Below are 22,249 nucleotides of genomic sequence, written 5' to 3' on the forward strand. Positions count from 1 at the left end.
TTGTATTCCTTTTCTTCCCGTTTTTGGTGTCAGCGCACAACACTGACTATTCAAAAACCAAGTATATCCATATCATAGATGAGAAGATACTGGAGTATGAGGAGCTGACTTATGTTATACACTCGGGGAACCTTTCGGAATACGTGTGCATAAGAGAAAAATTAATTATGCTGTTTGTTTGTGTTCCCATAGTCTCATGTGAGGAAATGGTTAGCACCTTCGGAACACGCTGGATTCGTTAGGTGTCGACCACGGAATCGAAAGGAGCCCACACTTTTTGGTCTTAATGCTAAAGGTGGTAGCGGTGACGACGGAGTCCAGCGGTCTAGAAAGAATTTTGTTTACTGAGTGTTATTTGACACCATATGCAAATCGAAAGGAGTTATACTGCGGATATAGTGGTAACAAACCAATAATGTTGAGAAATCTATGCAATCAAAGACTACAACACAACGCCTGGGGCCACCTTTTGCCAACTTTCAATGTAAAGCTCATTCATCAGGGAACAACATTCAACTGTGCTACCACATTGTGAAACTCAGCCAAGTACCCTGCACCCGCTTACCTTCGTGAACTCATCATCAACGGCCATATAGGGTCAGAACAGACAACGGAACGAAAGTCTACTTACGCAGCATTAATAGTATTCTCTTTGGCGATCGTTTGATGATACAAGACCCTCGTGAATCATGACAAAACCCAAATACGACTTCCAGGAGTAGGACAGCAGAAATATAGCACATAATAGCACATAAGCGTGGCCAGGGACAGCTAAATACCACCAATGAATTATAATATAATATAGTTATAAACAGCTTAAAAGTCTTTTTTATTTTGAGTAAATAAATTTGTATTTAAGCCGTTTTCCAGTGCCTGCTATAGCCTAACGAGTCAAAAAAGAGTGTTAAAGCGGATCCGAAAACGATCTTCTTTAAAAAAAGAGCTCTATGTGATTGGTAAAATACCAAACAAAGACAAGTCGTATGTAGTCTTCTGCCATCAAGCGAAAGTCGTGTAATTTTCATTTCCATTTTAAGTATTTTTGCCTGATTATCGTTAAGTTAGCCAATAAGAATGGCAATGCTGACAACGATATTTATACCCGTTACTCGTAGAGTAAAAGGGTATACTAGATTCGTTGAAAAGTATGTAACAGGCAGAAGAAAGCCTTTCCGACCATATAAAGTAAATGTATTCTTGATCAGGTTGATCTAGCCATGTCCGTCTGTCCCTATAAACGTCAAGATCTCAGGAACTATACAAGCTAGAAAGAAATTAAGCATGCAGACTCCAGAGACAGAGACGCAGCCAAAGTTTGTTGGTCCAAGTTGCCACGCCAACTCTAACGCCCAAAGCTGCCACGCCCACACTTTTGAAAAAAGTTTTTTCTATTTTAACCCATTTTTGTTAGTCTTGTAAATTTCTCTCAATTTTCCAAAAATCTTTTTGTCACGCCCACTCTAACGCACAAAAACCTCCAAAATTAAATTTCTCCTTCGCACTTCCACAAGCTGAGTAACGGGTATCAAATGTTCGGGTTACTCGTCTAATGCGTTATCTATTGGTTTAGCTTAATATTTAGGGTTATGCAAAGGCTATACAGTTTAAATGTATATGTCCAGAAATAATCTCTCATGTTTCTGGTACAGGCTATATTCTGCAAAATATGGTGAATGTATATTACATTTGCAATTAGCAAGTATGTATAATGCTCGCTGTTCCAAAATTGTTGTAAATTCTTCGACGATATCTTGACACAAATGGAATTTTAGTTATGATCAAATTTGTGGCCAGCAACAACAGTGATTCAACACCATGGATGTCACCGAGTTTGAAAATTAATGTTTCACCAAAACTAGAATTTACTAAGTTGCCAAAAACACAATCGCAAAGACCAAATAAGTTTTTAAAAACATAAAAAAAATATCTAATCGATGATAAATCACTTTTAAAAAAATTATCAAAATGAAAAGATACCCGAAAATATTGATATATCGATTATTCATCGTATTTATGTATAAAATACTTTTTGTTTTTGTTCCATAAATATCTACTTTGATTTAAGTCTTTTGAATTCATTTTATTGTATTTATAAATAAATAAAATAATATTGTAATTGTAAGAGGAGAAAATTCGAAATTTTTGTATTGTTACCATCTTTCTCATCTTTAACAAAGAGATTTCATAGAAATCATCAGGTATGCCCGGCAATTGTAATTTGTTACAAATTCGATTTGTTCCAAATCGTTCGATTACGTTTTTAGGTGCTCTGGTTTTCGCTATTGGAATGTTTTGTTTCTTATCGCTTTTTGCTGCTTAAACACCTGATTTGTTTAAAAAAGTGCGTTTTATATTTGCAATTGCTTGTTTTAAAGTCAGGGGAAGGCAGAAATAACAAATCTAGAGCTGCCACCTATTTCACAGTTTTAATTCCGATGTACGCAATTACTTTTATACTCCACTTTGACCATTTAACAACAATTTTGGCCCTCCTTTAATTTTATTAATGAATTATTTTATACTTTTAAAGGTAAGTTTAAAGGTAAATAAGCTCTGATTTGATATAAAAGAGGCAATTATCTTTCATTTCGGCCAGACAAAAGTGCCCGTTGTACAAATCGAAAAAATTCTTACGAATCCGAAAACCGGAGAACCAATTTTTCGATTTCAAATCGAAATCGTTAAACTCTTACGAATTCGGTTACCGAAGCATGCCTGCATTTCTTATATTTTAATAAATACATTTTTAGACGACTAGTTTCACGGTAGTCGACTTTTAAAAGTATATTTAGGAATACAAAATTAATCCATTTAAATTTTTGATAAAACTAATTTTTACATGTATTTTAAAATTAACAGTGTCTTTAGCTTAATTTAACATAAAAAGCAATAAAGGATTTTTTAATCAGACGCAATTCCGGTCAGAAAATATTATACAAATAATTAATACAATCATAAAAATTTCGTGCGTTTAAAAAATTATTTTTATAAATTGTTAACTTGCACTTCTAGACTATGTACATATACTTATACCTATTATTCAAGTGCGACAAAAGGATTGATGAAAACCAGCCGCAACATATTCATTTTAATGGACTTGCTGCAAATATTGCAGGTTGCGCTGTTGTTAATTACTTCTGTAGAATAGCTTTTGGCTGCACTCATGTTCCCCCGTTTTCCTTCACTTAATTTTATCAGTGGGACCAAAAAAAAACATTAAAAATATATTTTACAAAAAAAGCGATATTCAATGTATCATATGAAAAAGTATCATATAAAAATATTTTTTTTTTTAAATATCGATAAACTGATATTTTGATATATATTTCACATCACTATTTTATTGTATTCATTAAAATACTGTATTTAATTTGATTCTCCTAGATGTTGGCCATTTTGTGATTAATCTCAGTTTCATGAACTTAAAATTTTACATACCCTGCCTCCGTCGAGGACTTAGCACGTTTTGCTTGGATTTAAAATGAAAACATCAAGTGATTATAATCGCAAAATTAAATTTTGCTGACGTGCAGTCGCTATTTTGACCGAAAAAATATATTGCCTTGATCATATTTCTCGACCTAACTACAAATAAATAGAAGTTACATATATGTAAAATTTTCTTCTGTTGCAATAATGAGCAATATGATCAACAATGATCAACGTCCCCTTAATTTTGAAAAATGTAAGAAAGATGCATACGTTTGAACGTTAGAACCTTACTAACCATTTATTTGTAGGTCCGGAATCTAATGATGAGCTCAAAAAACGGTTGGAGATAGAAGAATTAATTCATAAAAACTTCGACCAAAATCTTAGCTTTGATGTTCTTGTGAAGTTATCCCTGGCACCGTACGGATTGGTTAATGACCATTTTCGAAGGATTTTATGGCCGCAGTTGGCAGGAGTCGACGTAAACCGTTTAGGACAAGCTCCAACACTCGATAAGTTGCAACACCACCCAGAATACAATCAGGTGGTGTTGGATGTTAATCGTTCTCTAAAACGATTTCCTCCAGGAATTCCGTACGAGCAGCGAATTGCACTGCAAGACCAACTTACTGTTCTGATTTTACGAGTAATTCAAAAGTATCCTAACTTGAGATATTATCAAGGCTATCATGATGTGGCTGTAACATTTTTGCTAGTGGTTGGCGAAGAAATCGCTTTTGCAATAATGGAGCAGCTCTCTAAAACACATTTTTCGGAATGTATGCAGGAGACTATGGAGGCCACGCAAAGGCGACTTATGTTTATTTGGCCTATCATTAAGTTTGAGAACCCAGAACTTTATCAGTTTTTGCAAAGCTCAACCGTAGGAACTTTGTTTTCCTTACCGTGGTATTTGACATGGTTCGGACATAGTTTAACATCTTATAAAGCTGTAGTCCGCTTATATGACTATTTCCTTGCATCTCCTATTTATACATCTCTTTTTGTAACAGCGGCGATTTTACTTTATCGTTCAGACGAAATTCTAAAGGAGGACTGTGATATGGCATCGGTGCATTGTCTCTTATCAGTGGTATCTCAAAGCTAAAAATATATATACATATTTTATAAACATATTTTGTAGATACCAGAAGATTTACCATTTGAGGACGTTTTAAAGACCTCCAGTTCGCTTTTAAATAAATATAGCTTAACGGTTATTGAGAAAGATGTTGAAGAACTCATTTGTCAAGAGTAAGTAAAAATTACGTTAATACTTCAAAACATAATTTGTACTTTGTAATAGAAAGAGGCAAAGGAAAACCGAAGAAGCTTTAATCATAAAAAGACGTCGACCGGTCACATCGAATATAATTCCTTTCATAAACCAATGGATTCCAAATAAGTCTACTGCAAAGTCGGTAATATTGACGACAGCTATTTCTATTGTTGTGGGTGTATGTGCCTATTATTACAAGAATCAGTATTTGGCGGCAGGTATAAGCTGAGTATGAAAATATTGTCATTTAAATTGTAAATTTTACATTGTACAATTTTACTGTCACCTAATATTTAAACATTAAAAATATATAACTTTTCAATTACTTAGTATTTTTAGAAATCAAAATAATTTGTTAAGGCACCAACGTCTTGCACCAATGGGGTTCAGGTTTTGTGTTTTAGACTATCTCTAACTTAAAAATAATGAATAATCAAACCTATATCATATAACGCATTAAAACGCTCAACCGAAAAGCAAAACATTAAAAGTAAACTTGACTATTTTTTTAAATAATTTTAAATGTGTTTAGGTTGTTTTAGATGTGCATAATGTAATCAAATATAACTATAATATTCAACATACCACTGTGTACCGAAAAGAAAATTTGGAAAGCACCGTCTGCTTCGTCTTTTTAGTCAATCAGTTCTTTAGTAGTAAGACTGGCCACATCAACACATACTGACGGGAACGGCGCGACCAACATGCTAACTATGCGGGGACGACCTTATTTTGGACGCCTGCAGTCGATTGTACTCAATTAGATCTACTAGTTGGTACAGAGAGTCTTTCAAGTTGTTTAAGTAACTCCTACTTTGAAAATATCTTAAAAAGTAAAAAATTTGTCCAAAAAGCTCATTATACCCGTTACTCGTAGAGTAAAAGGGTATACTAGATTCGTTGAAAAGTATGTAACAGGCAGAAGGAAGCGTTTCCGACCATATAAAGACGGACATGGCCAGATCGACTCAGCTACTGATCCTGATCAAGAATATATATACTTTATATGGTCGGAAACACTTCCTTCTGCCTGTTACATACTTTTCAACGAATCTAGTATACCCTTTTACTCTACGAGTAACGGGTATAAAAACGGTAAGCTAACTATTGTTTTGTTATGAGCTCTTTGTCAATATTAAGTTTAAGAAAAGCTAACTGATAAACTTGATACTAAAATTGTACTTTATGTATTTCGTTCAGATTTTAGAACTTATAATGTCGTGAGACGCATCGTTTGATAAATGGATAAGATAAGATATATGATACGATTTTGAGCTCTTGGCAGACAATAGTTTTTGACGAGGTGCACCTGGCGATGAACGGACGCCAATAAATGTATAAAAAAAATTAAATGATAGTCTACAAATGCTATAAAAGTTAACAACAATTGATTTAGCGGAGAGTATCAAATTCACCACCGGGCAACGCTGCACTTGTCCAAACATCGCTTGTCTTTGTGCATCCAAAACAAGGCTCATACACGCCGCTGAAAAGTTATCTTTATTTATAAAAATATTAATTTCTATCAAGGAAATTCATTGCCCGGAAGAGGCTAACGATAAAATATGTTCTATGCCTAATACCCCTTTAATTGGATCCTGGGTTTTACTAAACATGCTGTTAGAATTTTTCATACAAAATATTGTAGATTAAACAAAACATAATACACAAGTAAATATTGTTTGTAAATATATATAGCTATATATATATACACCTATCTGATTCTCAAATTACTTAAATACTTGTTTTGGGATTTATTTTATTTTTGCTGGCATTCGTAAAATAAATGCATAGGGGCACTATTTTTGTATGCTTGTTTGCCGGCTGTAATTATGTGAGTTTAATTTGCTGATTATCATTGTCACTGCACTGCTCATATATGCTAAGCGGACACCGTCTTTTACGATGTGAATTATTAAGGGTGCGGGATGGTGGATACAATCTTTTCCAATGTATGCTGGTGGTCACGACGCCGATGCACTGACCGCTTATTGATCTTTACTAATTTCTTTATTGTCAGCAGGCCCGTGCGCAGGAATCATCCACTTACTTACATATATTATGTGAATATAATATAAAAAATATATTATGAAAAACAAACATTTTTAATCGTATTATAACGTAACGTACATTTTTTCAGTTACAATTTGTTAATAAGTTGACTCTGCGGGGTACAGAAAAAACTTTTTCAAAACTTTGGAATATAATATCGAAATAAATTTTTTTTCAATATTAATTTCTGTCCATATTTTAAAATGTTGGCACTGAAAAATCAAATTCTGACAATTAAGTATGAATTGTCTAGTTATTTGCACTTTTGTATAAAAAGTGCTATATTGTTCATAAAAATTGATGTGGAAAAATTCTCCATGGGGGGGGGTTACAACCCCCAAAATCCCGCCCTGCGCACGGGCCTAATTGTCAGCAACACCAAAAACACTGCGATGAAATCAAGGGTATGTTGTACGCCTAGGATCTCGTCCTTGTTGTCGATTACTTTCACGGTGTTGATTACATTTGCTGTATTGTCAGAGGCTTTGGACTCCTTGCTGCTCATCTTGATTTGAAAAGAAGGTCTTCCTTCACAAAGCGCCCTCTTGCTGTCTTTTGGTTTGAAAAGTGGATCTTTATTCACGAGGTGTCCTTTTGCATGCACCACATCATTCCTGTCCAGGACTCTGCAATCCCGGAGGATCTGTACGGGATCGGAAAGAAGATGTGCCCTCTGCGCTCTCTGGACTTCTATTGAACTTGACCATGAAATCACGACCTTTCACTTAGGACACGACATCGCTATCTTTTGAGACTGTCTCCTCCCGGGAATGAAAATTGTTTTAAACACTTATTCCAAACAGGATGAACACGTCGCAATCTTTAACTTGAGCATATTTTTTGTCCTGTTGTGAGCTGATGCAGGAAAAACTTTGATTTTCAAACTAAATGGTCTTTTTTTTTTCTACGAATTTCTTTTTGTTTTTGCCTAATCCAGTGATGGCTTTTAATAAATTCTTTTAATATTTGATTTCTAAATTCATTTTCATTTTAACGTGCAATGTATAAGCATATACCGCGTTATGTGTTCTACACTGTTGAGCCGTTAAAGATACGGTGTCACACTAATTCATATTTAAGCTTTCGTTGTTCTTGGTTCTTATGTTTTGATAAGATATGGTAAGAGTTTGAGCTCTTGGCAGTCAATACTTTCTGACGACGTCGCACGGCAGTGCACCTGGCGATGAACGGACACCAATAAATGTGTAACATGACTATTGGCATGTGTACAAAAAAACAAGACAGAACGCTATAGTCGAGTTCCCCAACTATCTCATACCCGTTACTCAGCTATTTGAAGTGCGAAGGAGAGTCATTAACACTGACAGTTTTTGGCGGTTTGTGGGCGTTAGAGTGGGCGTGGGAAAAAGGTTTTTGGCAAATCGATAGAAATTTACAAGACTAATACAAAAATTAAGAAATATCAAAACTTTTTTCAAAAGTGTGGGCGTGGCAGCTTTGAGCCGTTTGTGGGCGTTAGAGTGGGCGAGGCAAAAAGTTTTTTGGCAAATCGATAGAAATTTACTAGACTAATACAAAAATGGAAAAATATCAAAACATTTTTTAAAAATGTGGGCGTGTAGTTCTGGGCGGTTTGTGGGCGTTAGAGTGGGCGTGGCAACATGAAACGACAAACTCTACGAGTAACGGGTATAAGAATTCTAGTATTTTTTTTTTAATTCCTTGCTATTCCTCTCGGGAACGTAGGGCTTCTACGAGAGCCTTCCATCTAACTCTGTTTTGTGCTGTCTGTTTAGCATTTTCCCATGTGATGTTTATTTGGGTAAGTTCTTGTTGAGCGGTTCTTCTCCATGTTGCTCTTGGCCTTCCTATCGGGGGCACGCACGTAACGCGCCACAGCTCTGCGTTGGCTATTCTGTTTGGCCAGAATACCCCACATATGATTCTCAGGCATTTATTGCTGAAGACCTGCAGCTTCTGCGTTATTTTATTCGTTGCGAGCCATGTCTCACTACCGTATAGCAGTATGGATTTCACACACGCATTGTAGATCCGGAGCTTTGTTCGTCGGCTGATTTGTCGGTCTCTCCGTATGCGGTATAGTCTCCCAAATGCTGAGCGGGCTTTGCCAAGACGACTCGAGACATCATCATCCGCTCCTCCACTGTTGGATAAGATGGTGCCAAGGTATGGAAAGCTGGTGACGAACTCGATTGGGTTCCCATGTATGTTGATGTTTCCTTGGTTGGAGTGGTTGAAGCGCATAGCTTTTGTTTTTGCTACGTTTATCTCTAGTCCTACGCTGCTAGCTATCCTGACGAGGTTGTCACTTTTCCTTTGTGTCGCCGTCAGTGAGAGATAAGACAGATGTCGTTCGAGCTTAAACGAGCATACTTCGCTCTTTAACTCGTCGACCACGATGTTGAAGAGTAGAGGTGATAGCGGGCATCCTTGCCGAATTTCGGTGTTCGTCTGGAAAGGTGCACTTTCTTCCCGTTGTGCAGTACCGCCAGGTTGGCATCGTCATACATCGATTTGATGATAGCGATGAGATTAGCAGGTACACCTTTCCTTGCAAGTGATCGCCATATAGCTGCCCTTCCAACTGAGTCGAATGCCTTCTTGAAGTCGATGAACAGGAGGTAAAGCGGGGCTCTCCATTCCACAGCTTGCTCGGTAATTATGCGTAGTGTGTTTGGCTGGTCTACGCAACTCCTGTGTGGTCTGAAGCCTGCCTGCGTCTCGGATTGTTGGCTCAATTTTTTCCTGAAGGCGTTCGTTCAGTAGTGTAGCTAGGATTTTATAGTTAGTGTTGAGCAGTGTTATCCCTCACCAGTTGTTGCAGTCGCTAAGGTCGCCTTTCTTGGGGAGCTTCACGATGATTCCGCTTTTCCAGGAGTCAGGCACAGTCTCGCCTTCCCATATGCGTGCGAAATGTGAATGCAGCGTATCAGCCATCAGCTGAGGGTCAACTTGAAGCAGTTCGGCTGGTATGTTGTCCTCGCCGGCTGCCCTTTTGTGCTTCAGCTTCCTTAATGCATTCACGATCTCTCTTACATTTGGGGGTGCAGAGGGTATCCTGGTATTCCCACTTGGTGTCGCAATGATTCTGTAGTCCGTAGCCACGTTTGGTGATGTGGTGTGGATAATTCCCACGAAGTGTTGGCGCCACATCCGGATCTGTGCATCGTCATTGGATATGAGGTTGCCTTCTAGGTCTCTGACTGACTGGTTCCGTCTGTGGTGGGTTCCGGCAATCCGTGCAATCTGCTGGTAAAACGAGCGCATGATGTTCTCGCCGGCTGCTCGTTCTACGTCTGTCGCAAGTCTATCCAGTAGCGCTCGTTTGTCCTTTCTGGCCGTTTTTTTCCCAGCTCTGCACAGTTCTGCTCTGCCAGAGGCTTCAGATTGTTCCTCCTTCTAATCAGGTCCCAGGTCCCTTCAGATATAAAAAAATTCTAACATACAAATGTTATATAAGTTGACCACAATTTTTATTAGACTTTTTTGCAAAATGAAAGACGTTTTTATGGTAGCGAATTCAAGCGACTTAATTTATTTTTCCTCGAGAAATTTGGCAGCGATGTGCATGCTTGGGGGGCAACGAAACGAGAGAATTGAATGCAGAGCGACTTAATTGCAGAGCGAACAGTAGAACGCTAAACCAAAGGTGTAGGTACGAGAGTAATAAAAAAGAGAGAGCGCGAATGGAAAGAGCTTAGATGCTCACGCAGCTGATCTGCAAAGATAACAAAAATAATGCTGTTGAACTATGTATCCCAAAGTTGGCATGTTTACAAATAACAAATTTAGGAATTTCTGGCAACTGCGAGACCCTACATACTTCCCCCGTTGTAAGCGTGGCTTTCAACAGAATTCTTAAGCTCATTCACTGCGCGCTTCGTCGATCCTGCTGCTGTATGATCCTTTGGATTTTGGTCACTGACTCCAAGGAGGTTTCTCCAGCTGCCCATATACTCGAGGAAGGCCATCTTGGTCAACCGATCTTGAAAGCTAGGCACGTAAGCTAGATGGCTGTCCTGATCCTATAGTGTGCGAAGGATTTCCCAGAGAGGATCTTTGACGGAATTCCAGAACACCGTTGATGCTGTAGGTTGCCAATCAGTTATGGAGTATATGAGATCTGAGCGACTGAAAACTCCAGAAATAACACAGCCTAACTGAGTCTGTTGCATTAGCGGAAATTCCGGCAGAAGCTTAACTTGACCGACGCACATCAGTTCGTAGAAGAGACTGGCGCAATTAAGTAAGTCTATGCGTTGAGAACGAAAATACTCTGCGTCCGCGAGCTTAAGAATTTTGGGTATGTTCCAGTTGCAAATGTCAATGTTTAAGAGAGCTGACTTTCAATAACATTGGAGGTAATAACAGCAGTGATGTCGGCCGAGTAGTTAGACGTTGGAGATCGCATTGAAATGTTTACTGACCTGTATACATCTGTCTTAAGACTTCCAGTAACACTAGCAGCCGATTTTAACTTCTCAAGTTTAAGTTGGTCTGCGAATCGGGATGTTATAAGGTACATTTGAAATTCAGAGTCGAGCAGAGCACGGCAAGGAACGAAGATTTCTGAACGGTTCTTCATAGGGGCTAGGAGCACAACATTTTGACCATGATCCTGTGGAAGAGGAGCAGCAGGCGCTCCAGGCAAGGCAGAGGGTTCTACGGCTTGATGTGAGTCAGAAACAAGCGTGTCTCCAGGCTGTGATCTTTCATGTGGTGAAGGCGAGGCCAAGATTCCCAGTTGAAACAGGGTGTGGTGCTTAGATCCGCTGTTTTCCAGCGTCCTGCATCGCTGCTTCAGAAACGATGCCATTGATTCCCACGTATTAACAGAATTTTTGAAAACTGGATCCTCTAAATGCTCCTCCTATTTCGCCTGACTCGCCGGATCGAGCTTTTGGACAAGAACTTGGGCGTTAATGCATCCAGCGATTTGTTTGGTTAAACCCATTCCATTTAGCGAACGAATATGAGCGTTTAATTTATCCGAAATTTCAGAAAGCATCAGCCCTGAAAAACTAAACGCCGATTAGCAAATCTGTTTTGTAACAATTCCAAAGCTATCGCATAGTTGCCCTCTGAAATTTGCAATGAGCAAATGGTTTCCAATGCCGTGTCGCTCAGACAGGATCGTAGATGCTGTAGCTTCTCAATGGTTGTGAGGTCAGGATGACTATCTATTATCGTCATAAACATAGAATAAAAGTCCGGCCAGCTATCATAGCGTCCAGCGATTTTCGGAAGCTCAAGAGGGGCAGCGATGGTGCCCTATTCCACAGAGAACGCTGCTGATAGCCACATTCGAACGGAGAGCTAAATGACCGACGCACATCAGTTCGTAGAAGAGACTGGCGCAATTAAGTAAGTCTATGCGTTGAGAACGAAAATACTCTGCGTCCGCGAGCTTAAGAATTTTGGGAATGTTCCAGTTGCAAATGTCAATGTTTAAGAGAGCTGACTTTCAATAACATTGGAGGTAATAACAGCAGTGATGTCGGCCGAGTAGTTAGACGTTGGAGATCGCATTGAAATGTTTACTGACCTGTATACATCTGTCTTAAGACTTCCAGTAACACTAGCAGCCGATTTTAACTTCTCAAGTTTAAGTTGGTCTGCGAATCGGGATGTTATAAGGTACATTTGAAATTCAGAGTCGAGCAGAGCACGGCAAGGAACGAAGATTTCTGAACGGTTCTTCATAGGGGCTAGGAGCACAACATTTTGACCATGATCCTGTGGAAGAGGAGCAGCAGGCGCTCCAGGCAAGGCAGAGGGTTCTACGGCTTGATGTGAGTCAGAAACAAGCGTGTCTCCAGGCTGTGATCTTTCATGTGGTGAAGGCGAGGCCAAGATTCCCAGTTGAAACAGGGTGTGGTGCTTAGATCCGCTGTTTTCCAGCGTCCTGCATCGCTGCTTCAGAAACGATGCCATTGATTCCCACGTATTAACAGAATTTTTGAAAACTGGATCCTCTAAATGCTCCTCCTATTTCGCCTGACTCGCCGGATCGAGCTTTTGGACAAGAACTTGGGCGTTAATGCATCCAGCGATTTGTTTGGTTAAACCCATTCCATTTAGCGAACGAATATGAGCGTTTAATTTATCCGAAATTTCAGAAAGCATCAGCCCTGAAAAACTAAACGCCGATTAGCAAATCTGTTTTGTAACAATTCCAAAGCTATCGCATAGTTGCCCTCTGAAATTTGCAATGAGCAAATGGTTTCCAATGCCGTGTCGCTCAGACAGGATCGTAGATGCTGTAGCTTCTCAATGGTTGTGAGGTCAGGATGACTATCTATTATCGTCATAAACATAGAATAAAAGTCCGGCCAGCTATCATAGCGTCCAGCGATTTTCGGAAGCTCAAGAGGGGCAGCGATGGTGCCCTATTCCACAGAGAACGCTGCTGATAGCCACATTCGAACGGAGAGCTAAATGTTGAGTGTTGAGCAAAAGTTAACGCAAAACTTGACAAAGAATCTGCTAATCGGTTCATTCTATTATATATTGCAGTCGCCATGTTCCTCAAGAATGTCACCATATTTTCATCATCGGTAACGTTTCCAGAATTTTCAGCAGGCATGGCAACAACAACCAATTCCGTTCAAGCTTGAAGATGAGCCCAAAGAAGAATTAGCGGCAGCTTCCGTTATTTGGCTTTAATGTTCACTGCCTTTAATTTTTGATTGTTGTAGACAAATTTTGCTTATGCACAAATCACTCAGCAGAAACCGCAACTTAGATACTAACGCAGCATTGGATAACAAAGATAGTGCTGTTAAATTGTGTATCCAAAGTTGGCATGTTTACAAACAAAATTTACAAACATAAATTTTTAATATATAACACAAGTTCATCGCAAGTTCCTAAGGTAATACGGCATAAAAAAGGCGACAAAAAATAAGAAAATTCATTTTATGTATCAGCTTTCATGCGGGTCTAAAAAAAATGAAGAGTTAAAACTCAGCGCAAATGCAGATGTCAACTGCGAAGGAATGGCCTGCCTCTTGCCAGTTAAGCAACCAATCAAAGCGTAGTAACGACAGTCCAAAAAGAAAAGTTTGAAAACACAAAGTCTGGAGATCAATTGGAAAACGAAAGTGTGGAGGAACCGAGTGTGGAGAAAAAGAAAGTAGAGAGTGTAAGTGAGACGGCACGAATTAGAGCATGACAACAGTAGAACATAAAGTGTCTGCGTGTCGATTTTAGAGAAGCAACGATACCAAGCTGGACCTTGGACCAGGCCAACTGTAAAACCGCGGACTTTGGTCGTGGAGACTGCAGACATCAATTAACGGTTAATGAAGGTCTATATACACCGCGAATCGAGACCAGACCCTAGCGTTGCCCGGCGAGTTTGATAATTTTTGAGCAGGCGTGCCCAATCTAAGAAAGGCACCGCGTGCGTGACCTTGAGTTACATTGAGTTGGTTACCTTGAGTCCGCGTACAACAGCAATTCCTAGCCAAGTGTCTAGCACTCAGCAGCGCAGTCAGCACCACGTAACAAAGCCGTCGAAGAGAGCGTAGCAAAAGCTCGCGCGCAAGCGTTGGCCGCTCTAACTGCCAGCCAGAACTTCGCGCCCTTCTGGTGTGAATATTCAGCGCTCGAAGTGATCGTCCGTGAGACGAATATTGTCAAATTTGTCCCTTGCGCATACTAGGCAGCGGTAGGATTGAATACCTCAGGTTCGTCGACGCTCCAAGGACAGGGTGGCACGAGGTCGAGGAGCCATTCTAGAAAATTTTGTCTGTCAAGAAAAGAAGCAAAACGGGGCTTGAGATGATGCCATCGACTTGGTTTCGCCTTTTATTTCGGTCTCAGCCGAGACAAAGCAACGGCCCTCCAATAAGGAAATGGCCTGGTGTGAGGGCCATCTGAGGGATCTTCGGACATCGTGAAGAGGGGTCTGGAATTGAGACAAGCCCGGATCTTAGCGTGAAACGTCGCCAGGTCCTCAAACGTGTACTTGCGGGCGGACGTAGATTTATAGAAAAGGGTTTTGATACTTTTTACTCCCGCTTCTTTATTTCGAAATGGAGATCACAGTTCTATCTGCCTTTCGGACTTCTTCACTAGTGGGCCGTGAATTGGGCGGTATCGAGCCCTTTCGGCAGCGCTTAAGGAATCGTAGAACATGCCAGAACTCGATAGATCTTGTCCAATTTGGAAAAACGTTCGAGGAAGTCGATAGACAGGCCTTGCACTTTAACCGCGCGCTGCTCTAGCTCTGTCACTGGATGAGTGTCGCTTTTGCGCTGGCCATAGCTCTCGTGGGCCTTGTTTATGGCTACAAGCTCCGTGCCACCAGAGATGATTACCTGCCAATTCATGTAGGGATACGTCTCGACTGGCTAGATCGGCGGATATTTGTTGCGTGATCTTGGCAACCCTGTCTCCGCTGCGCTTGAGAGAGCCTAGCTAATTAGAATAAGCTTCAGTGTAAAAACTATTACTAACGAATAAACAAAAGTCAAGTGTTTGTCCTTTCGAATGTTTTCTATTTCAGCCGATTTTGAAAATTTTAAGACAGCAACCCCCATCACACCCAACATTTTGGTCCTTCGAGCCGGGTCACCTGGATTTTCAAGTTTGTCCACCAGCGAACAAATTACACGATAAGTACGAAATTTCAATTCCATTCCGGTCTGCAGCAAAAGGTTCGAAAATCCATTTTCTTTCAATTTGCTGTAAGATTTATTGTCAAATCTAACGGATTTCTCAGACAAAAGGCAATTAAAGAAAAGTACTTATTCATTCCTACTTGCGCCACCATATTACCCACCGTTCTCCTTTCACCCTCATTCGTGAAAATTCCAAATTTCCGAATATATTTGAATATTCATCCAGTCCGAAAAGTGCAAAATTCCAAATGTGAAAAAGTAAAAATAATTTGTGCCAAGTTCAGTGAAAATTTCTAAGTCCAAAGCTCTGCCAAATGTGGCGAAAATTCTGTTCTCGTTTCACTGTCTCCAACTCAAGCCAAATTCTTTTCGCAACACATTTTTTCTTTAACTCCGCAGTCCACTTAATACAATTTGCTATCGAAGAATACAATAACAAAATAAACAACACATACCCTCTGGCCATTCCAAATAAAATATGAATTAAACTATACCCGCCAGTTCTATATATTACATCAACATATATTACATCAACATATATTACATCAACATATATTACATCAACATATACAACATCCACATACATTACATATATTACACCCACATACATATATCACATATACATTACATATATTACATCCACATATATTACCGACATACATTGCGCATATTATCTGCATTCCTTTTACACATATACCAAAGTGTAAATTGTTTCCCGTCGGCAAATCCAAACCACAAATAAATTTTTTTCCAAGTGCCGACACGGGAAAGGCGTTTTGTTTTCCATAAATTTTTTCCATAAATTTCCAAATCAATTTCCGAGCAATAAACTTAAAGCGGTTTTTTCTTTTTTAACAAATAAATTTTTAATATTTATTTAATTATTTTTTAAATTTTCAAAAAAAAATTTAAAAACTACAAGACAATTTTTTCATCCATAAATAAATAATACGACCGCCAAATATAAGTCGTTCACCCGACAAATATTTTTTCCTGTATTGCTTGGACATTCATTTGTGTTTGTGTTTAGAAGTACTTACAACGCGGAGAAAAGATTCCAATTCCACCATTCCAATTTCTCCGTTTTCAGTTGTAAACAAAAAAAAAAACATTTTCTACGTTCTAATAAACATTTTTTTTTACCGTGTTCCAACCGTAAATCAGGTGGACCTAATTACCATAAATCACCGGTCATTTATACAATTCGCTGTTCACTCCGAGTCAGCTGTCCAATTAGTCGAAACTACGGCGTTTCCACTTCGTAAATTTTACACCACTTTCTCATCCGTTACATCCTATACGGTCTTTTTCCGCTGCTTTATACCGTTCACGGCGGAAAGCTTAAATTTATTAAGCGCAGTCTAAGGAATCTGTCCACATTTTCAAAAGTGTAACCGTGCTCCAAAACCGCTTCCTTTCCATTTCGCTTTTCTTCGATTATGCCCAACGGGGACGATAAGAAGAAATTGTCCGCTGACAAACCCAGGTCTATTTTTGCACCACAAGGGCCCAAGAGTCCAAGAATTTCTAAGCATTTCGGTGAAAACGCCTACGCAGATTTCCGACGCCTGTGCTACTCCATTTAAAGCCACAGTACAGCGCACAGCTAAAAATATGGCTGCTTCCGATCTAGCGCTAGCCAAATTCATTTCGCTTTCTTACCGCTTAAGCGAATTTGAGGCTCAGATTAACACTCCGGAATCCACAGCTCCAACCGTCACGATGCTTAGCGTCCGTCGCGACCAAGTCCGAACCCTATGGGACAAGGTTGAAAAGGAATTCGACATCTGCTCAGAGTGCCTTGTGTCACTAGGCGAAGCGGCAGCAGGCAACATGCCTATTCTAAGGGCTAAATACAGTTATTGCTATTCAGTCTATGAAAGGTGTGTTGCCCAGCTCGTTGATAAAATCGAGCAAGGCACGTCTCAGTCCATCCCAGCCGCGAACGCTGCGCCCCAGGCCTACATTTCCTCTGGCTGTCGGTTGCCTCCTTGCGATACAGAAGTTTTCGCAGGCGACTATCTTCGCTGGCTGACTTTCCGGGATCTTTTCACAGCCATTTATATCAATAATCCACGGCTGACTCCGGTTTAAAAGTTATTCCATTTAAATGCCAAAACAAGTGGCGACGCGCATGCCATCGTTTCGATTTCGCCTCTCACCAACGAGGGTTTCCGCTCTGCGTGGGTGAACCTAACAGAGCGTTTCGAAAATAAACGATTGTTGGTAAACAACCAATTGAAAATCGTGTTTAATGTGCAGTCGATACCACAGGAATCTGGGGCGGCCTTTAAGGTACTGCAAAGTACTGTTCAGGGTTGTTTGACTGCCTTAGAAATGTCAGGCATCAACACTGAGAACTGGGACTGCCTGCTGGTATATCTGTGTTCATCCAAGCTCCCGAAGATAGCTCTCTCCTTATGGGAGCAGTCGCTCCATAAGAAAGCCGACATCCCGACATGGGTAGAGCTGAACACCTTCCTCACAGAACGTCATCGAACCCTAGAGGCCATCGATGATGATGTGAGACCGTCCGTACCAAGTCAGTCGCACTCCAAAGCGATGAACTCAAGTGGGCCCTCTAGAAAACTAAATTCCTATGAGACGAAAGTGGCTCCAAAATCGAAAAGTTGCGACTTGTGCAACAAGGAAAACCATCCTGTCCGTGTATGTCCGCGTTTTCTCCAAATGTCGGTTGACGACCGGTCAGCCTACATTAAACGGAAGCAGTTATGCTTAAACTGCTTTGCAAAGGAACATCAGCTTCGTGAGTGCAAAAGCACGCGCAATTGTTTTACTTGCCGTGGTAGGCATCACACGTTGTTGCACCGAAACAACCCCTTTTCCAATTCAAGTCCTTCAAATCCTGCAAGGCCAATTTCTGCTAATCGGGCCAATTTCGTTCCAAATGAGCCAGCCGGTGTTCAAAATTATTTCGCCACGGGCTCAAGAGCTTCTTGGCACTGCCGTAATCAATATTTCCCATCTTGGCACTAACTTTAAGGCACGCGCCCTGATCGACTCCGGATCAGAGGCAACATTCATAACCGAGCGACTGTTCAATCTAATTAGATTGCCATTCCAGGTGGTTCAAGCCCAAGTCTCAGGCTTAAACCAAACAGTATCAGTCCAAAAAGCTCTGCAGTTTCACCATCCGATCTCCGACTAGGTCCGCGTTGCAGTTGGAGACGTTGGCCGATGTCCTCCCTCAACTAGCCGGAAATCTGCCTTCCTACCCAATTCCGCAAAATTTCCTTCGGGGTCGTCCCGATTTTCTACTGGCGGATCCAAAATTCTATGAGAACGCACAAATAGATGTCCTTATCGAAGCCGACACTCTGCCTTCGGTGCGTCTGAGTGGAGCAAAAACCAACATCTGTGGCTCTCTCTTGGGGCAAGAGACCATTTTCGGCTGGGTACTAACTGGGTCAGTGTCAGCCTCAGCACAAAGCAGAATTTTCTCCTATTCGACGCAGATCTCCCACGCGTACGATAATTTACTGGACAAACTACTCACAAAATGTTGGGAGGTGGAGAATATACCAACAAAGTTGGTAAAAGAGTCCGATTCCATGTGCGAGTAGAATTTCCTTCAAACGACCACGAGAAACGAGTGCGGCAAATATGTCGTTACTCTGCCTTTTCGCGACCCAGGGTTCCGGGTTAGGGCATTCCAGGTCTTTCGCGTTGGCTCAGTTTTTAAGAAATGAGCAGCGTCTAAAAAGAGATGAGGCCTTAAAAGCGAGATACGATTCGGTGATCCAGGAATATCTCGACTTAAAGCACATGCGACAAGTTCTTCCTACCCATGATTGCAACGCCTATTATATGCCACATCACGCCGTCTTAAAACCGGAGAGCGTAACTACTATACTCCGTGAAGTATTCAATGCCTCCCGCCCTTCATCGAATGGTACCAGTTTAAATGATATCCTTCATGCTGGCCCTGTCTTACAGTCCGACTTGACCATTCAAATTGTGAAGTGGCGCTATTTCCGATACGTGTTTAGCGCCGATATCGGAAAGATGTATCGGCAGATCTGGGTAGATCCGAAACACACTCTATTCCAACGTATACTTTTCCGAAACAATAGAGGGGAACTCAGAGATTTCGAATTGAAAACAGTAACCTTTGGAGTCAATTGCGCGCCTTTCCTGGCCATCCGAGTACTGCAGCAGCTAGCAGCTGACGAAGAACTCAGCCATCCAAAAGCTAGCAATATCATTCGAAATTTCATGTATGTGGATGATGTTCTAGCCCGAGCGGACTCCACGGAAGAAGCTTAATTGAGCAATGGCTTAATTTTCTCCAAAGTTATTAGGTTTTAGAGCAGATACGCATTCCACGCTGGCTCTCGTTTCATCCAGATTTCAAGGTCGAGCATCATGGCTTTTGCGATGCATCGCAAAAGGCTTATGGGGCGGCTATATATGTCCGCGTAGAAGTGGGCAGCACCATTATGGGGCAACTCCTAACCGCGATAACCCGGGTAGCACCAGTCAAAACGGTTTCGCTCCCAAGACTGGAGCTGTGCGGAGCGTTATTGCTTTCCGAAATGGCTTCAGCCATCATTCCGCAGATGCCTACGATCAACTCCGAACTTTACTGCTGGACGGACTCCACAATGGTGCTTGCATGATTAAGCAAGCCAGCGTGCCAGTGGACCACATTTGTAGCCAATAGGGTGACGAAGATCGCCCAGGCCACAAAAACAGAGAATTGGTTTAATGTTCAATCTGAGCATAATCCAGCTGACCTGGCAAGTAGAGGAGTTTCCCTCCAAGATCTAGCCGATAGCCAGTTATGGTGGCACGGGCCGACTTGGTTGCAAAATCCACGCAACCAATGGCCAACTCAGGTCAACAACGCTCCGGTGACCGACCTGGAGAAGCGTGCTCTGAAAGTCCATCTCGCAAAAGCTCCTTCTGAAGAGTTGTTGGCACGTTTTTCCAAGCTAGAGAAAGCTCTACGGGTCCTTGCTTATGGTCATCGCTTCATACAGCGGTGCAGGAAGCAGTCATCTCCATCTGATGTGCATTTGCTGGCCACTGAAATCGCCGCTGCCGAGCGGTTCCTAATTCCGAACACTCAGCGCAGAGAATTCCCTGTGGAATATCACTGCCTAAGTGAAAAGCGTCCAGTGCCAAGTTCAAGTTTCATCCTAAGCATGAACCCGATTCTAGATCCGCAAGGACTGATCAGGGCGTGCGGCCGTGTGGCGGCTTCCGAAAGCCTTCAATACAATGAACGGCATCCAGTGATTCTTCCGTATAACTGCCTGCTTTCTCGCCTCCTTGCGAATTTCACACATTGCATTACTCTCCATGGTGGTAACCAGTTAATGGTGCGCCTCATCCGGTCGAAATACTGGATTCCGAGAATTAAGAACCTGATGAAAGCAGTAGTAAATTCGTGCAAAGTATGTGTGATCCACAAAAAGCGGTTGCAAAGCCAACTGATGGGTGTCCTGCCCAAAGAAAGAGCATCGTTCTCCCGACCATTCACGTATACTGGCATGGATTACGCCGGTCCGTTCGATATAAAGAACTATATGGGAAAAGCATGTCTTATTACAAAAAGGTATGTGTTAGTTTTTGTTTGTTTCTCCACCAAGGCCATCCATTTAGAGCCTACATCTGACTTAACGACCGAAAAGTTTCTTGCCGCTTTCGTTCGTTTTGTATCCAGAAGAGGGTGTCCACGTCAAGTCTGCTGTCACCCTGCTTTCCCGCGATTTCCTGCAAGCCGTAAAAGAGTCGGTGACGAATGCCTATAGTCATCAAGAGATGCAATGGCAATTTATGCCTCCGGGGGCACCCCATATGGGAGGCCTTTGGAAGCAGGCGTAAAAAGTTTTAAGACGCTATTTTACAAATGCACTGCCACACGAAGGTACACGTTCGAAGAGCTCTCCACGCTCTTGGCAAAAATAGAAGCGTGTCTTAACTCCAGGCCGCTCTCTCCTATGTCTGATGATCCGACAGATTTGCTGGCTCTGACGCCAGGTCATTTCCTTGTGGGGGGACATCTTATATCCACGGTGGAACCCGAAGTAAAGGGAGAAACGAAATCCATTCTTAATCGGTGGCAGCATTTGAAAGCTCTCCATCAGAAGTTCCGTGTGAGATGGAAAGAAGAGTACCTCAAAGAACTCCACAAGCGCACTAAATGGCAGGCCCCGTCCAAAAATCTTCGCATCGATGACATGGTCGTCATCAAGGACGACAACTTACCCTCTAATGAGTGGCGGCTCGGCAGAATTGAGTCTGTCTTCCCAGGAGCCGACGGCAACGTCCGTGTAGTAAATATCCGTACTGCACGTGGAGTTGTTAAACGTCCAGTGGCAAAAGTGGTGCTTTTGCCGACGGAGTCTTCCGAATCTCCACAATAAATAGGCGCGCCTCTCGTCCTTAGTTGTAGTTCACTATCACTAATCATCCATTCTTTTTCATTTCGTTTTCGATCTCCTTTCGCCATTCAACTACCCGCAGCATGGTCCCTCGTCAACGAAACGAACGCAGTGCTCGTGCCTTGGAGAGCAGACGTACCCGAGGTACTCAATCCTACCGTTGCCGAGTCTGCCGCGGTATCCATCCTCTTCAGAAGTGCGCGAGGTTCCTAAAGCTCCGCGCTGAACAGCGTCTGCGAGCAGTCCGCATTAACAAATACTGCGCCAATTGCCTCGCTCACGAGCATTTCACGGGAGACTGCCGAAGCGCTGAGCGTTGCAAGAAGTGCAGGTTAGCTCGTCGTCGCGGTCGCGAGGGCGCTCGCGTCTCCAACCGGTGCCAACCCGACAAGCAGCTTCGGCCTTGTCCCAGCATTCCCCCCGGCAAAATCCGCCAACTCAGCTTAGGAGTTCACCCGAAGATAACT

The 22,249-nt window shown here is 41.6% G+C and overlaps 1 protein-coding gene and 1 pseudogene across 3 annotated transcripts; both read left to right on the forward strand.

Annotated features, from left to right (window-relative positions):
• The first annotated feature begins 3,333 nt into the window (after positions 1-3,333).
• LOC122625778 (TBC1 domain family member 20) lies at positions 3,334-5,033 on the forward strand. 3 transcript variants are annotated; one of them, XM_043805828.1, is made up of 4 exons: positions 3,337-3,685; positions 3,741-4,522; positions 4,577-4,686; positions 4,739-5,033. In XM_043805828.1, the coding sequence occupies exons 1-4, from the start codon at positions 3,637-3,639 to the stop codon at positions 4,938-4,940; spliced, it is 1,143 nt and encodes a 380-aa protein (XP_043661763.1). In that variant the 5' UTR covers positions 3,337-3,636; the 3' UTR covers positions 4,941-5,033. The 3 variants fall into 3 exon arrangements, with proteins under 3 accessions (XP_043661764.1, XP_043661763.1, XP_043661762.1); XM_043805827.1 differs by having other exon boundaries at positions 3,338-3,685; positions 3,741-4,525; XM_043805829.1 differs by lacking the exons at positions 4,577-4,686; positions 4,739-5,033 and having other exon boundaries at positions 3,334-3,685; positions 3,741-4,078; positions 4,446-4,513.
• An 11,778-nt stretch (positions 5,034-16,811) lies between these two features.
• Positions 16,812-21,319, forward strand: LOC122625791 (annotated as a pseudogene).
• Positions 21,320-22,249: the final 930 nt, after the last annotated feature.

Source organism: Drosophila teissieri, unplaced genomic scaffold (genome assembly GCF_016746235.2).
Source record: "Drosophila teissieri strain GT53w unplaced genomic scaffold, Prin_Dtei_1.1 Segkk7_quiver_pilon_scaf, whole genome shotgun sequence".
NCBI classification, from domain to species: domain Eukaryota; kingdom Metazoa; phylum Arthropoda; class Insecta; order Diptera; family Drosophilidae; genus Drosophila; species Drosophila teissieri.